The sequence below is a fragment of the Geotrypetes seraphini genome, chromosome 16, assembly GCF_902459505.1.
Source record: "Geotrypetes seraphini chromosome 16, aGeoSer1.1, whole genome shotgun sequence".
Classification (NCBI taxonomy): Eukaryota; Metazoa; Chordata; class Amphibia; order Gymnophiona; family Dermophiidae; genus Geotrypetes; species Geotrypetes seraphini.
Genome location: NC_047099.1, coordinates 22853070 through 22870383, shown reverse-complemented (window position 1 = coordinate 22870383; position 17314 = coordinate 22853070). Strand labels below are relative to the sequence as shown.

At 45.7% G+C, this 17314-nt stretch overlaps 1 protein-coding gene across 3 annotated transcripts in view; it reads left to right on the top strand.

Moving 5' to 3' along the window:
- The first annotated feature begins 9984 nt into the window (after positions 1 to 9984).
- Positions 9985 to 17314, top strand: part of LOC117350638 (dimethylaniline monooxygenase [N-oxide-forming] 5-like) — a 51201-nt gene continuing 43871 nt past the window's right edge. For 2 of the 3 annotated variants that reach the window (XM_033925065.1, XM_033925063.1), the window contains exons 1-3: positions 9985 to 10277; positions 15751 to 15981; positions 17029 to 17167. In XM_033925065.1, the coding sequence (XP_033780956.1) occupies positions 15770 to 15981; positions 17029 to 17167 (351 nt within the window). In that variant the 5' untranslated portion in view covers positions 9985 to 10277; positions 15751 to 15769. Of the gene's footprint in view, positions 10278 to 11405; positions 11463 to 15750; positions 15982 to 17028; positions 17168 to 17314 lie in introns of all 3 variants that reach the window. The other variant, XM_033925064.1, reaches the window with a different exon arrangement.

The window sequence follows — 17314 nt, the reverse complement described above, 5'->3', positions numbered from 1 at the left end:
CAATTCGGTCCTCGAGAGCCTGAGCCAGGTCATGTTTTCAGGATATCCACAATAAATATGCATTATGTATTTCAGCCTCTTTTTTTAATTTTTTTTCTATTTATCCTCTGTACTTAAAAAGCAAATTGACTTGACTTGCCCCAAAACGATGCTGAGCAGGAGCTGCCGAAAGCCTTGCACCATCAGCGAGCTGTTGTCGCCATAGCGTGTGAAAAGCACGTGCAACTGCCGCCGCTGAGCCAGCAACACCCGGTCCACGGCCAGCTCTAGTTCTACACTGTTTCGGCCACCGGCCGCGCAACAAGAACAAGGGCGGAGAGATGAGCATCGACAGCATCAGCCCTGCCCAGCCGCCCCTCCCAACTCACACATCCGTCGGCAAAGTCGCTAGGCGAATCGTAAGCTTCCCTCCATAGGTCAGCGACGGAGGGAAACTTACAATTTTCTTTGGGCCTTCCTCGTTGCCGGGTCCTGCCTTCGCGGAAACAGAAAGTAGGCAGGACCCGGCAGCGAGTTGTAAGCTTCCATCCGTCGTTGACTAGTCTCCTGCCTTAGCCCGCAGCGAATTCATGCTTCGGGGCTCTAAGGTGTGTGCGCTGGCTTCCCTTCTCTTCTCCTCCCCCCCCCCCACCCCCGGATGTAACTTCTGGTTTCGGAGGGAAGAGAAGGGAAGCCGGCACACACACCTTAGAGCCCCGAAGCATGAGTTCGCATCTCCAAGCCAGTGAGAGGTGGTTTTGGGGGGGGGGGGGGGGATTTTTATTACATTGAGCGGCGGCAGCTGCAGGATTCCCGATAGATGACAGCTGGGCGGTCATCTAAATTAGGCGGGCGGAGCGCCCGGCTAAAAGGCCCTGGGGAGAACACTGTTTATCTGATGTCATTTACTATGTTACTGTATTTTGATGTACCTGCAAAAGTTGTTAATGTGAGTTTTTGCCTCTGTGACAAATTTCTCTTTATATTCTCTCTTATCTGTTATGTGTTTTGCATCTAACTTGCCAGTGCTTATGTTCCTTCTTCTTGTCTTCATTTGGATCCTTTTTCCATTCTGTAAAGGATATTCTTTTGGGTCTTATAGCCTCTTTCACTTCCATGCTGGCTGTCTTTTGTTGTTCTTTCCACTGTTAATAGGCTTTGGTACACTGTGTCTGTTTGGAGTGGTCTAGCGGGATAAGGAGAGGGAGGCGTGAGGCTACTGGATGGAGAAGAGGAAAACAGGAGTCCTAGCAGCAGAAGGCAGGAAGTTCCAAGACAGCTGATGCCGGAGCCAGAGCCTCTCTTCCTGCCCAGTGTGCCACAACAAACCTGAGTTGTCACCTTGCTTAGAGTGACTGCAGGCCACAAAATAGTTCCTGGGGGACCGCGAGTTTGAGACCACTGATCTATACCACCCCAGCCATTGAAGGCCTCCCCAGTCCATCCTCCACCAAATGGCCATATACAGACACAGACCATGCAAGTCTGCCTTAGTTCTTCAATATTTACTATTATTTTCTGATTCTAGATCCTCTGTGCTTATCCCACGGGTTTTTAGGATAGCCCTAATGAATATGTATGAGAGATTTGCATATAATGGAGGTGACAGGCATGCAAATCTGCCCCATGCCTATTCATTAGAGCTATCCCAAAAACCCGGTGGTCCTCCAGGACAGGGTTGGGGACCATTGCTCTAGTGCACCATCAACGAAACCTTCCTGTTACCTGAACACTGCCCTACAATGTGATCCTTACAAAAAAAAAAACTTTTTTTGCTGGGACACTGCTCTACAGTTTTCCTGAGATAAAAGCCCCACCTGCCATAAGAGGTATCTCCAAGAATGTACACTTTGATACCAGAAGCTTTTTCCACTTTTTTTGCCACAGTGGCTGAATCCACCAACAGCTCATTGGGGAACTGGAGCGCCACCTGCAAGACAGAGAGGGACAGCATTCAGGTTCAGAAGAAGAAAGCCTTGAATTTAAGCCCTTATTTGCCACAGGTGGCTTCTTACAGATTAAACAAGACAAGAGCAGCAGATGAAGCTCATACGCCAAATGCTCAGTTCTGCATTCCTTTCCTTCTATACTTGTCCTATGCTTTCTCATTTTCAGGCACTATTCTGGTCTGTCTCCATCATCTTCATACAAAGAAAATGATGGCCTTTAAGTTTGTCATCCATGCCAACTATTAAGATCTACAAATCCTTAATGCTGTCCCCATATGCTTTGTGATGAAGACCACTATTTATTTATAGGATTGTATTTCTTTGATTTTTTAGCTCAGCCTCCCAAAGGAGTTCAGAACGGGAAGCTTAACGAAGTAGTCTATCGCAGATATGTCCAATCAAATCCAAACCCCGCCTAATTACATCAGTTGCAGACATCAACGGGGATTCAGTATGATGGAATTTTCTGAAGCTGTTCTGAAAGCATTTCTGCAAATAGTCTTCCAACTGAAATAATACTACAGTATGTTTTCCAAACTGTTTGCCAAAACAGGCATTAACAACACAGGTCTAGAGCTAGACAAAATCAATATCTAGCAAGTTATTCAATAATTGTCATATTGTAGCAATTTTTAAATTGATTGGTAATCAGAGGCACTAACCAAAGTCTCCAAGGGATTTAGAATAGATGACCCCAATGTACCTAACACTGTTTAGCTTTTTCCAATTCAAGATGGTCCTTCACCAAAAAAAAAGTTTTTTGATCAGATTTTTATCTTGATTTTCTTAGAATGATGAGATGATTAATTTTAATACAAACAAATTACCTTTGCCTTGATTCTTTCGTGTTGAATCTGTTCTTGAATCTGCTGAATTTTAAGTCTGTTGTACAGTTCTTGGTTTTCACAATATCTTGATTATTGGAACATGCTGTACATTATTCAACCATTACAAGTAACAAAATAGTCTAAGAGAGCCACTCAGCTCACCAGACTAACACTCACTCTACAGCCTCTATGGCAGCCACTTAACTGCTACTGGCCACATCCACAAACATGCCTTCAGCCGTTTCACAGGTCAATGAGCTGTGGCCTCAGAGGTCAACATCATCATCAAAGCTAGAGGTCTACTCTGGACTCTAAAAGCAGACCGTGCATACTCCTGGTACGCCCTGACATAGGTAAGGACACTAAACAAACCGTGAGCGGACTGCTGGGCACGATAGACCACTGGTCTGACCCAGCAGCGGCAATTCTTATGTTCTTATACACAATAAAATGTACAATAGCACAAAAGACACAGTATAAATGTGGTATAGAGCCGACACGGGCTGTGTTTCGGTCGTAGCAATGACCTTCTTCCGGGGTCCGGTCTTACTATGAGCCACAAGCTTAAAAATGTGAAACAACGTAATAAAAACTGTGTGCACAACTAACATAGTCTGTAAATTGACTGGGGTAAGGTAAGGCCACATGCACACCTTGTTACACTGATGCTGTGCAATAAATGCCGTTGTTCTCTCAATTTCATAAACCTCATCAAGTTCCTCAGGAGGGGTCAAGCTGTTGCCTACTGCTGTGGTAATCAGGGGCCGCTGGATTGCCTCTTCACCATCACTACTGAACTGCATTGCCATGGTTAACTCAGCATCGCCTATGTTTAAAACATAACAAAATGAAGAAAAAAAGATTTAGGAAGGCACCCATTTTCTTTATTTCTATGTAAAACATCAAAAAGATTAAAATAATCTATAATCTTTTCTTTGGAACAACACCTTTTTTACTGTTAACATTGTTCACCAGCTCCAGCACTTTAATTTCCTGCTTTGGCAGAAAACACTTCAATTTGAAATAGCAAGCAACCGCATCTGGCACCCATGGGGATTGGTAGATGCCAGATAAATGTAGTTTCTGGTTGTTTGAGAGTTAGGCCTAACTAATATTACAGTATACCCCCGCAAATTCACAGTTCCAACTTCGCAGACTCAGTCATTCGTGGGCTTTTCCGTGTGTGTTTTTAAACTATAACGACTCCAGAGAAAGTCCCGGGTTTACAGGAAACACAGACTAACAGCCAATTAAAGGCCAAAAAGTGTGCCAAAATTCTTTCCAGCTCGGTTTTTGAGAGGTTGGCATTGCTAGCGGATGAGGAAGAGAGAAATGCCATCCCCCCAGCACTATTCTGCAGCCCTCTCCCGCCTCCGATCTCTGCATCCAATACAGTACAGTATTCGTGGTTTTTTGAAATTCGCGGGTGCTCCAGGAACATAATCCCGGGGAATTTCGGGGGAATACTGTATACCCACTCAAAATACTAAGGAAAGAACATATATAATCACTCAAGCTTCTCAAAATATGTCCTATCAGGAACCATAAGGGGCCCCCAAAACAGTGCAAGGAATGCCCACTGCACTCATACACACGTGACAAGCACACCCATTCAGTCACAGAAAGCAGAAAAAAAAGTGGAGAAAAAGCCTCAGTTTAGCTTCATATGGCAAGAAACTCTACTTGTGAGACCAAAATGGGTAAAATCACAAACACACGACCATTTATCAGCAGTGAAAAAACAAACACTGTAGCAGCCCTCAGAGGAACCATCCCCCCAAATTATTAGCACGCCAAATTTCAAGTGTGTGAGTACAACATGCAGTACATCATTAAAATCTCAAACAAGAGTGGCTACAGGGTCGGGCAGGCCAGCACCTTTTGGGTGGTTGGAAGACAGCTTGGATACCATCTGCAGCTAAGTTTTTTCTGCTCACTATAGACATTGTTTGAGACTTTATGTTTAAATGATTTTTATTATTCCAGCAGTAAGAAGCAAATACAAACAGTAGTAACCGTCAGGAAATAACATTTTCAACAATATAATCAGTTCTCCTCCCATCCCCCCCTCCCCAAGAATCCATGGCCAGTCCAACAGCTGAGAGTGGGAATAAAATCTTAAAGATTCAAAAGTCTACTGCGAGCACGCGGTGTGAGGTCCTGCCAGAAGTGCTCCCACACCTGACAAAATTTGCGACCCGGGCCAAGAGTCAAGTCTCCCACCATGCGTCTCTCCAGTGTTGTGTGCACTATCATTAGGGATCTCCATTGTGCATATGACGGGGGATCACGGGAGAGCCAGGTGGTGAGGATGGCTTTTTTTCCCATCAAAAGGGCTCTGGAGATAAATGCTGACATTCCTCTGGGTTTGGGCGAGGCTATATTATAAAATCCAAATAACGCCCTCGGTTGCGGAAGCCATCACCTTCCCCAAAGCAATGTAGTATATAGGCCAAGATGTCTCCAAAACTGTTAGATTGCGGGGCAGGCCCAAAACATGTGACTCAAAGATGCGTGAGCCTGATTGCATTTCGGGCAAGAATGCGACGCAGTAATCCCCATCCGGGCTGCACGTTCCGGTGGAATGTAAAGTCTAAGAACAATTTTCAATTGCACCACGGACGCATCTGCTCTGGAAGACGGGAAACCCGCCGCCCCGCTGCCAGCGGGCGTCCCCTCTAGAGGATCCTGGAAGCCCGCCAAATCGGCCAGGTCCTCAGTCATGCCAACATGCTCCTCCGACCACCAATTTGCAATCCAAGCCCCCCCGCGGGCGCTTAGATGAGGGAGGAGGAAGAGGGGACGCCAAACGAAAAGAGGGAGGCAAAGCCATAGGGGGCGCGGAGGGAAACCATCCCCGAAACCCCCCAGGTGCACGTGGGACCCCCAATTATCTGCACAAAGAAAGAAATTAAATTGGGGGCAAAAAACCCCTGGGGGTCCCCAGGGACTCCCTGCCCCAGCAGGGGTCCTTGCTGAAACCTGCCCCTGTGTTTGCAATACAGGGGGAAGGTCACCTGAGGTTGCAGACAAAATGGAGGGGCCAGACAGAGAAAATGGCGAAGTTCCTGCCAAAAAAGCTCCCTCCATGGCCTGTAGCGGCTGAGAAGGCTGAACAGTCCCAGCCGCTAAAACAGGCAAGTCGGCATCAGCTGTCAAAAAATCAGCTGAGAGGGAATCCTTCGGGGAATCCCTCCGTGGGCGGTTGGGGAAGACCGGGCTTTCCCACTGCTCCCAGCCGACTCGCGAGGCACCATTGGCGGGGAGCTCTGAGCGCCTGCAGCTGCTGCCGACGGAGCTCCACCACCTCACCGGCCCAAACTACCGAGTTCAGTCCGGCCGCGAGTGCCTCGCGGCTGGACCGAATTGCGTCCCACTCCCCCGGAGAAGGGCACAATTGCTCCATACGCGACCTAGCTAGAAACAAAGTGCCAGTTAGATGAAAAAATACAGTAAAAAACAGCAAACTGACAGGGAAGCAACCCTGCAGACTGGCACTACCTCAGGATTTTTTTTTTTTTTACAGAACAGACTCCACAGGCTCTCGAAGCAATATGCCTTGCTTGATTTAGGGGGCAAGGCTTACTGCTGAGGCTCCTCTAAAAAAATGTGGGGAGGTGGAGGAAGTGGGGGGAGGGACCCCGCTCGAGACCCACCGGGTTTGACACCCCCGAGGTCGGACGGACCCCCAAACAGGGCCCGCCCAAGCTCCGTCCGGCCAAAATCAGGGACTAGAAACCCCCTAAACAAATTCCAACAGCCCTACCAAGGGAGATGGGTACAGATCACTTTAAACCTGCTGGAGACTGAAAGAAGACTGAGGGAAATAGAGAAGAGAGTATATTATATACTGTCCCACAGTTTTGTTTTCAGTCTCCACCTGCTGGTCATGATTGGATATATACCCATTCGTAAAGATTAACCTCTACTGGTCTGGAGAGTGCTAAAGAACTGTAATTTTCTGCGGCGCGCACCTCCGCGCTGCGCTCAATTGTCTGCGTGCACCTTTGTCCCGGCGCGCTTTTGACCTGACACCGAAATTTCAAATCATAACTTGCAGGTGGAGGGAGGGAGAGTAGTGTCCACCTACTGATGTCATATTGGTCACCCATTAAGCCAGGACAATACAGGAGCACAAAGTGGCCTAATTTGGGGGGGGCACCTGCACAGCAGACATGGGGGAAGCCACTGCTTGCCCCTCAAAGCACATTTAAGCTAAGTGAACAGTGTATTTCATCTAACCAACTCAGTGATTTTTGCATCTTATATTTTGATATATGAAGAGATTTTTTTCTCAGCATTTTTGAATGACTATCTTATAATATAAAACCCCAAGCCGCGCATGCGCACTTCCACTTGCGTGTTCCGTATGTCCGTGGCCTGAAGAAGTGCGCATGCGCGACTACAACACACTCGCGGACCTGGTGGAGCAGTGGCAGCAACCGAGTGGTGGAGAGCAGCCCCGCTCTGCTCGTTGACCCTCCACAAACCTCCCGGCTCCAGCGGCGTAGGCAGCACTTTAAACACGCTGCTTCGCGCCCTTCTACTGCAGATTTCCTCTGCCGCGTCTCTGATGACATCATCGGAGACAGACGCGGGAGAGGAAATCGGCAGTAGAAGGCCGCGAAGCAGCGTGTTTAAAGTGCTGCCTACGTGGCTGGAGCCCGGAGGTTTGTCGGCGGTGGGAGGGTCAGGAGCAGGCCAGATCAGCAGAACAACGGCAGCAAAAGAAGGGGGAGGGGCCGAACGGAGCAGGTAAGAGAAGAGCAGATCGCGGTAAGAGAAGGGAAAGGGGGTGGGGGAAAATGCTGCTACTGCTATACAGGGACTTGGAGGGGGAGGGGGGATAGGAAAAGGAAGGGGGGGATAGGAGGGAAGTGGGATGGAAATGCTGCATAGGGAAGTGGGATGGAAATGCTGATGCACAGGGAAATGGGTAAAAATGACAGACAGACAGCGGGAGGGAGACAGAAAGAAAGAAAGACACAGGGGCAGGGAGAGGGACAGAAAGACACAGAGAAAGGGGGCTAGGGAGAGAGTCAGCGGGAGGGAGACAGACAGACATATATTCTAGCACCCGTTAATGTAACGGGCTTAATGACTACATAATAAAACCCTAAGCGGCACATAAGCACTCCTACCTGCATGTTCCGTATGTCCGTGGCCGGAAGGAGTGCGCTTGCGCGCCTACAACTGCCCCACACTCGCAAAGGGAGAAGATACAGAAACAAAGAAAGACTGACAGACAGCCAGGGAGAGAGACAGTAAGACAGGGGGCCAGGAAAGAGACAAAGACACACAGGGGGACAGAGACAGAAAGAAAGGGGGGCAGGGAGAAAGATAAAAAACAAAGTAAGAAAGAAAGAAACGCCTCAGCGACCCATAGTGCTAAAAGTCTACACATCTATTCTAGCACCCGTTAATTAACAGGCTTAAATACTAGTTAATCTTATAATCTACATAATCTAACATCAAGTCTCAGAGAGTGATCAATCACATAAGAGGTTGCAATGACTGGAAGGTGAATTCCTATTACAGGGTGGCTTTTTAGCCTTCCCTTCGGAGTTTCATATCTCTGAGCACCTTATATATACACAACTGATCACTCTCTTCAGACACGTCTTCAATAGAAGTCGGTTCATTTTGTTGTATGTGCCCTGTATTAGTAGCATGGAATATTGCTACACCTTGGGTTATGGCCAGATACTAGGGACCTGGATTGGCCACTGTGAGAACGGGCTACTGGGCTTGACCCAGTAAGGCTATTCTTATGTTCTTAACATCTCTAAACAAGAACCAGTACTGGTGGTGCTGGGCTTTCATCACCTATGCAGCTGAAAGCCTACCACATTCCACCCTCTGAAACAGGAAAGTCAGAAGAGATGGGGCATGGCACATTTCAAGCATACTTGTCTGCTCAAAATAGGGAATGAGATGATGACAAAATTCATCACCGTTCCCATCCCCCAGATAACGGCGGGAAACCATCTCCTTGTCATTCTTTAAGGAGAGAGGGAAGAATCAGAGTATGAATGGGCCCAGCCAGTGACCCTCAAGCCTTACATTGAAGAATGCTGGTGTACAAGGACTGAGTTTGAGATAGACACTAAAGAATGATACAGGATTGTTTCTCACAGTTAGGATGAGAACCGTGATGAATTTTGTCACTGTGTCATTCTCTAGCTCAAAGAGCCACATTTGCTGCAATATTCTACCCTAGTGAAGAGGGGAGGAGGCATGGTTCAGATAGGGTGTCATATCCCCTTATGCCATCCCTGTGGGATCATCACTAGCTAGATTTACCAGATTACCCCATTGCATGCAAGGACTTGTAATTCTGATTTCCCTATTAAATTCCTTAAAAAAGGGAAAAACTGCAAATCCTCCATACACTGTGCCAAGCCCAGAATCAGACCTGTCAAGCAAATTTGGTGCCTGTTGTCCACTATATCTGTCTTGCTCATTCCTGTGTGATTTAGGCAAATGGAAAACATTTCCAGGCCCTGATGACTATATACAATAGTACAAATCAGCATGCATATTAACAACACTGTATTTATTTTGGATGGCCTGAAAACCCCTACTGGAGCCCTGAAGGCCAAAGTGATTAGCAGAACATAACAAACCACACTGCTTTGTAAAACGCGTTTTCATTAACATTTAACTGTTCGCCTATCTTAAGACAAAAAGCTAACTAGAAAACTCTCCATCTGCATAACTGCAGACCACAGTGGACAACCAAAGAGATAGGGGGGGGGGGGAGAGAACTTTTCTGATTACTTTAAAGCAGGTGCTGCTTTTTGTACCGCCTAAGTAGGTAAAAAAAACAAAAAACCAGATCTGGATCAGAGGTGAGGACGGGAGTGGGGATAGGATACCCCCCAACCCCTTCCCCCCGACCAGAAAGAAACCTCTACAATCCCTCAGAACAAAGAAGCTACTGCTGCTTCTGGAATCAAATCGGGACCGATTCCCCTCGGGCCGCAGAGATTCAGGAAGTTGCACTACTAGAGCGACCACATGGCGGGGCCTCTACGCGAACTACAACTCCCGACGTGCTCGGGGGCCCCCTCCCCACTGCGCATGCGCTCGCCCAGCACAAGAGGGGGGCGGGAACTGGGAGGGGAGGAGTTGAGTTGGGAGCAGGCAGAAGAGAGGAGGTGATCTGGGCTGACTCCCAAGAGAATCAAGGGGGGGCGGGGCTGATATCAGCCCCGCCCCCCAAGATTCTTTTGGGAGTCAGCCCGGATCACTGTACATCGTTCCCCGCGAGTAAGCTGCTTCTAATCAATTTCCAAGCCAGACTGGAGTGAAGCTGCCTCGCCAGAAGCTATTTCATGCCTTCGGATCACGTGTGTGGAGGTTCAGCTGCGCTGTACAAGAGTTGTCAAGTTCAGGGAGGTCTTGTAAGCTTGCAACCCAAAGCACTGTGGCAATTGTAGTCCTTGAAGTCTCCCCCACTGGTCGCCGGAAGGGTTGTGGCAAATCCTGGACCCATCTTAAATCTCCCTTCTGGACCTGGGTAACTTGTTAGCTTTGTCCATGTGTATGATCTGCCTGTTTGCATGGCTGTGTGTGTATACCAGGGGTAGGGCACTCCGGTCCTCGAGAGCCGTATTCCAGTTGGGTTTTCAGGATTTCCCCAATGAATGTGCATGAGATCTATTTGCATGCACTGCTTTCAATGCATAGTCATTGGGGAAATCCTGAAAACCCGACTGGAATACGGCTCTGGAGGACCTGGTGTATACAATGCTAGAAAGAATGTTTGTGTGTGTGTGTGTGTATGTATATAATGTTTGTATATTTGTGTGTGGGTTGATCAGTGCCTTAACTGGAGGGATGGGAAAGAGAAAGACACGGATATGTATTTCAGACTTGTTTTCTTATTTTCTAATACAAAAGTCCATCTACATAATGTGCGTTTGGATTAAGCATTGGTGTGACTTGATAGATTAACTTGTGATGGCCAAAGTCCAAAAGGGCACATTAGGTGAACATTCAAGAGAGGTTCTGAGGTCCTGGTATGTATCACAGACTGTTCAGTGTATATCCCTGAGGCAGGGGTGTCCAATGTCGGTCCTCGACGGCCGCAATCCAGTCGGGTTTTCAGGATTTCCCCAATGAATATGCATGAGATCTATTAGCATACAATGAAAGCAGTGCATGCAAATAGACCTCATGTATATTCATTGGGGAAATCCTGAAAATCCGACTGGACTGCGGCCCTCGAGGACCAACATTGGACACCCCTGCCCTGAGGGAATTATGTGAATGTATAATTTAGTTATGCATAGGGTTACCATATGGCTCCAGAAAAAGGAGGATGGATTGAGACATCAGGGTTTTACTTCTACTGACAGCACTGGAAGTAAAATCCGGATGTATCGATCCGTCCTCCTTTTTCTGAAGCCATATGGTAACCCTAGGCATGTATCATTCTCCAAGGCACTGTGTAGAAAATCTAAAAGTTCTTAAGATTTGGGAACAATTTTTGTTCTCTCTTTTAAGCATATTCGATTAGGAGATACCAGGTCTAGGATGTTTTACGTGGATGGAGCTCTTTTATGGAATAGACCAGAAAAATTGAGATGCAGTGAAAATGATCTCCAATATCAAAACATTTAAAGGCTTTTTTTTTTTATATCAGGAAGCCTTTATTTGGAGAAATAATAGCAATGTCACTAATGAAGGATTCATATACTGGGTAAGGATGTATGGAGTCAGAGATGTACTGATGATGTTATGAGTTGTGCTGTGATTTGTATCTGTTACTCAGTGGCATATAGTAAGGGACGAGCGGACCGCCCTAGGCGCCATCTCGGTAAGAACGCTGGCCACTCTTCTCCAATGCCGCATGTATGTCTAGCTGACATGAGCAGCAGCTCTAGCCTGCTGGTCGTGCCGGCCTCGGCTCTCCCTCTGACCTCACTTCCTGGTCCTACAACCAGGAAGTGAGGTCAGAGGGAAAGCCGAGGTGGGCGCGGGCAGCAAGTTAGAGATGCTGCTTGCGCTGGGGCAGTAAAAGACGTAAGGGGAAGAGAAGGGGGTGAGCGTGGGGGGTGGCACCTCCGCCCAGATGCCTCCCACCCTCTCTACGCCACTGCTGTTACTGTAATTTTATTGTGAATGTTGTAATTGGTCACTGCCTAGAATGCAAGTTAGTGTGGTATACAAACTGTACAATAAATATACTCCGGGCACCGCTGGAGCAGGTAGCTAGAGTGATTGCAGTCGGTCCGTTACTCTTTGCATTTGGAAATCTGGAGAGGTGAGCTCATAAACAGCGGAGTGGATGTGGATGGTATTGACATGGATGGTTTGTCCTGCACTGCCCTTGGGGGGAGGTAATTCATGGAGTGCATTTGTGCAACCGCAGCCTGAGGTTCTGGAGGTACAGCAGCCCCCTGGTTTTCCTTGTCTGCAGGCCTGGATGGTCAGAGGCCAGTGCGGAAAGCCGCTGCGAGCCTAACCACATGGTTTACGCGCTGCACAACGCACAGAGGGACTGAGCGCGGGTGTTAATTTGTGCAGAATGCCTAGCCGCACGTTGCATTAAAGTGAATGCTAATGAAACCATTGAGTATTCCACAGCAATACAGAGGTAGATGGAGGCTTTTGATGCGCAGTCCCTGGGACAATTTTTTTTGCAAGGCCCGGGGCAGCATACAAGGGTTAGAGGAGAGGATTTCATGCCAGTTTTTTTGAGACGTAACTACCAGTTTCGTCTCCTTTTGCAACCAGAAAGAAACCCCTGCGAGGGCCATAGGCAGGTCTGAACAAAACCGAAAGTGAAAGCACAGTTTGGCGCCTAAATATGAGCCATCCGAAACCATTTTTTGTGAGCAGTTTTGGACAGGTGGAGAAGACCGGGTGCCGATCTGAGATGAAACTTTCAGTTTTTGTTTGGACATGCGCACAAATGCTACACTTACTTCAAAGAAGAGAATGACGTGGGGACAAATTTGCCCCTGTCTCAGATTTCTCTTCATCCCTGTTCCATCCCTGCAAGCTGTGTCCTCATCTGTGAAAAGAATTAGGTCCCAATTACTGCCCCACACTCTCTCTCTGTCATTTGCAAGACAGATGCATCTGGGGACAATATCTTAGAGACAAGAAAAAATCTCCCAAACATGTCCAGTTTATTGTCAGCTTTACAACTCTTTTATATCATTTTACATGAGTCAATGTCGTCAGCGTGTGACGTAAATACAAACCATATATGGACACAGATCACATGAAACTTTAAAGAAATAACAAACATCTTACTATCCAAAGGCCAAAGTCCAAAGATGTTTTGGTCAGCAGAGCCCCCCCCCTCCCATCTAAAGCTTCTTGCAAATACGACCATAAAAACAATTGAATTCACTTCACAACAAGATAAGAACACACATCTTCTTCAAAAATAAAATGGCCTTGCAGTATTTCAGCAAGAGAAGGCAAACAGTGTCTGGATTTACAGCTTCAAACACAGCATAAGGAAAACTACAAGACGTGTCCCTTCAATCTGCACAAGCCTCAAACACTTTAAGTAGTCGAGGCTTGTGCAGAACTCGCAGGGATGGGACGGGGAGAGAGATAGATCCCGCGGGGATGTCATTCTCTACTTCAAAGCCTTTGTGCACATGTGTCTGGCACACTCCCTCCCTCCCCGTTAGCTGCAAGATATCTGTGCATAAAATTCTAATGCCATCAGCTCTTTGCTTGAGAAAGCATTACACTCGCAGAAGAAGCCACGTAATCGGTCGTCGGTGTGTGGCTCTTCCGTGAGCCTCTCTTCATTGGTCCCTCACTGGTGACAGAATTTTTAACTGTATTATAATCCTTATTGAATGCTTTATGGGAAAAATAAAATGTTTGGGGGGGAGGGTTTCAGTGCATAATTCCTTGTGGTATAACTGAATACAGTATATTCTGTGTCTGTGTTTTTTGTTTAAGTTTTATTAAAATTTGAAATAAACGCTTATCGGTTTTCTAAGCGATATACATTTAAAAATGGGGGATTAACCCTTTCAGGACCATAAGGATCGTAGGCCAATTTTTGTGGTTTTGACGACATTTTTATGGTAAAAAGGGCTTGCAGATGCCAAAAAATTGATTTTTTTTGTGAAATATCATTATTTTTTTTTTTTAAAATCAAACTTCTGGCTTATGGACAGTGTGGCAAGTGAATCTTCTCGTCAATCTGGCAACGACGCTAATGAATGAATGTCAGAACCAGTTTGTTTACATAAAGGCAGTATCATATGGAATCCGTACATATCAAATTTAGAACTGTAGACTATCCCAATCAAAATGTATAGGATTTTAAAGTTATGGGACAAATATGTCCCTTGGTCCTGAAAGGGTTAACAATCATAGACAAATGCAATCAGACGTACGTTATACTTACTTCACCATTGGGATAGAGGGGTCAGGAGCTACAATATAATATAGTACAGAAGAACGTGTAACGAAAAAACAAGTTGGGAAGGGTATTGGTTGGAACCAGAAATATGGGACTAAAATAAAAGATAGATCCAAGTATAAAGAGAGACGTTTCTTACAGCTTCATGTTTAATTTCTTAAAGTTCAAATGCACTAATTCATGCGATAGAGAAATCATCCTTCGAGACTCTTGACAAAAACACTGTCAGTGTTGGGTCTTCGCAGTGCTACTGCCAATGAAGCGTATTTTGGCTGAATTAGTGACATCTTATCAAGTTTCAAGTTTCAAATTTATTAGATTTTAATATACCGACCATCAAGCAAATATCTGGACGGTTTACATTAGATTTAAAAAATTGACAGATAAGAGTAGAAACAATTGAAAAAAAACAAAAAGTATTAAATAATTTAAATAATGTATAGTGAACATTAAAAACAATAACAAGACAAACTTGACAGTGAGGAGAGAGGGAATGGATGGGTAAAGTTACATTATAAGTAGGAAAAGGAGAAAGAGGGGTTGGGGAAAAAAACATGTTGGATGGGGATAAGATATATTGAATGTTTATAAAAGAGCAAAATAAAATAGAAAAAGAATTTAAGAGAATAGAAATTAAGTGGAAGAGAATGCATCTCGAAATTAAAAAGTTTTTAAATTTTTCTTAAATTTGTCAAGGTTTTGTTCGTCACGAAGTGGTTGTGGAATGGAGTTCCACAATGTCGGGGCAGTTATCCTCACGTCTTCTCTGTTGTGCTGTGCTTCTGTCGTCGTCGAGGCCATTTTGGGCTCCCTCTCCAATGTATTCCCTCATATCACGGACAAAAAGACCCACATCACACCAGGGAGCACTCGGGTCTCAATCTTCCAGAATTAAGGCATTTCTACCTTTCCTGCATGTCTGTCTTTTTTTTCCTGCACATTTCTGTACTTGTTTGTGTTTCGTTTTTGCCCTGGGACGGTTGCTTTCAAGAACTAGTGGGGGTCAGATCCCTTAAAACAGAGGAGAGAGCTGTGCTTGTTATCTTGTTTCTGGTTTTAACTTTCTCTTCTTTCTTCTTCAGCTGAGAAGGGGGAATGGATTTTCTCTCTGTAACCATCTACGGGGAAAGGTGACTAATGTCTCTGGAAACAAAAAAAAATGAAGTTATAAATTAATTCTGTTAGAGCAATTTGTAATACCAAACACCATCCTTTTTATGTGGAAAAATTTAAAATGTTATAGAAGTTCAAACATGGAACTTTTGCAGACTGTTTTTGGACCCATGACATGAAAAATCAGCCAGATTTGCAGGACAGGGTTGATCCAGGCCTGGGTTTACCATACAATTTTGATTTTCCCATTGGATGCCCTAAGAAAAGCAAGACTACAAATCCCAGCATGCACTGAGGTAAAACCAGAACCGAATCAACCCTGTCCTACAAATCTGGATCCAGTTGGCAGCCTTAGCTGGATCCGTTACCTTTGTCACCTTTTCCCAGAGACGGTCACATATAATGGAAATTTCTTGAAATTGGTGTAGTAATTTCCAGCTGATGCTGACCTCAGATGTCTTTTTTCCCTTCTCAGGGCTGCCTGTGTGTGAACTATGGCTGATGAGAGACTGCGGGTGGCCGTAATTGGTGCTGGTGCGGCTGGGCTTTGTGCCGCTCGCCACATCCTAGCCAGACAGGACTTGTTTGCCCCGCCAGCAGTGTTTGAGTCGGCTGAGCAGATCGGTGGTACCTGGGTGTACCAGGAAGTGCCTAGCATGACCGATGACGAGTGTCCTGTTTCCTCCAGCATGTACCGGGACCTCAGGTAAAAGTAAAAAACAGGACTGGAGGTGAGGAATCTGAGCATTGGAGCATCTCTGGGTGCTTAATTATCGCAACTAGGATCCAGTTTGGCCCACTGTCAAGGACGCCATTCAACAAAACAGAGAGAGAATTCTCTGCATAGTTTAAACTTTACCATCGTTGTGGTCCCTGATCCATCTATCATGGGGGAGTTAGCTTGACACAATTAAAATGGTTCTTACTCACAAATCGATGATATATTGTGCGTGCCGCTACTGCCTTTCTCGCCCAAAACGTATAAGCAAATCAATCGAATATTAGTCCCTATGGAACAATAGAACTCCTTGGATCTCTGTCCGCAAACTTCAAAACACAGGGAGAGCGGTTAAATGTTTTCTTTGTATTGTACAAAAATCTGCCTTGGTGGCCATTGAGAAGGTCCCTCCTAGCCCTAGGCACATGCCTGGATTGTCGGTGCATTAATCCTACCCTATACATAGTTCAAACAATTCCATAAAGAGTCTGCTCTTATCATATAATGCGCTGCAGTCACCCTAGGGATGACTAGAGCTTTAAGCTTCATAGTAGTATTGCTGCCTTAACTAGTAAGTGGTAGCTGGTTTCATTGATTAAAACTAATCTATCTGAGTAAACCAGTAACTGAAAGTAACATGGTTTCATTGTAACTAGTACTGGTAATTAGAGTTACTGACCTAACCTCCCCATACCGAGTCACATTTTAATTAGCACTTTAATTACCACTTTAATTACCACTTTCACTAATAGGCTTAACCAGTACCACAGCTTTAGCTAATCCTGGAGCTAGTAGGGTAATTAACTCTAACTAGTACTGATAACCAGTGGTACAGCTTTCTTTCAGGACTTATGGTGTCAGTAGACCTGTAAAGGGATGTGATTGTGTAAGGGTTGGGGCAAAGAGGTAGAGAGAAGCTTAGAAGAACAATGAAAACATTGAAAATGTTACTGGCATTGTTACTTCTAGTTTTGGTAACTAACAGGGTAGTTTCATTCTGTGGCTGGGTTTTCCCTCCTCCTCTGTCTCTCTCAGGACAAACCTTCCCAAGGAGATAATGGCCTTCCCTGACCATCCCTTTGCTTCATCTCTGCCATCCTTCATCCCTCATCAGGATGTTCTGAGATACCTGCAGAGCTACGCAGAGCGCTTTGGGATTCTAGAGTATGTGAAGGTGAGAAAACATCGCATCCAGAGCTGGCCCTTTCTCTAGGCAGATTAGGTGCTAACTCCTTTTTTTTTTTGGGGGGGGGGAGGGGAAGAAAAGGGAGCTGCTGGACTCCTTGATGTGGGGGGGAGAGAAAAAATGAGATGCTGGACT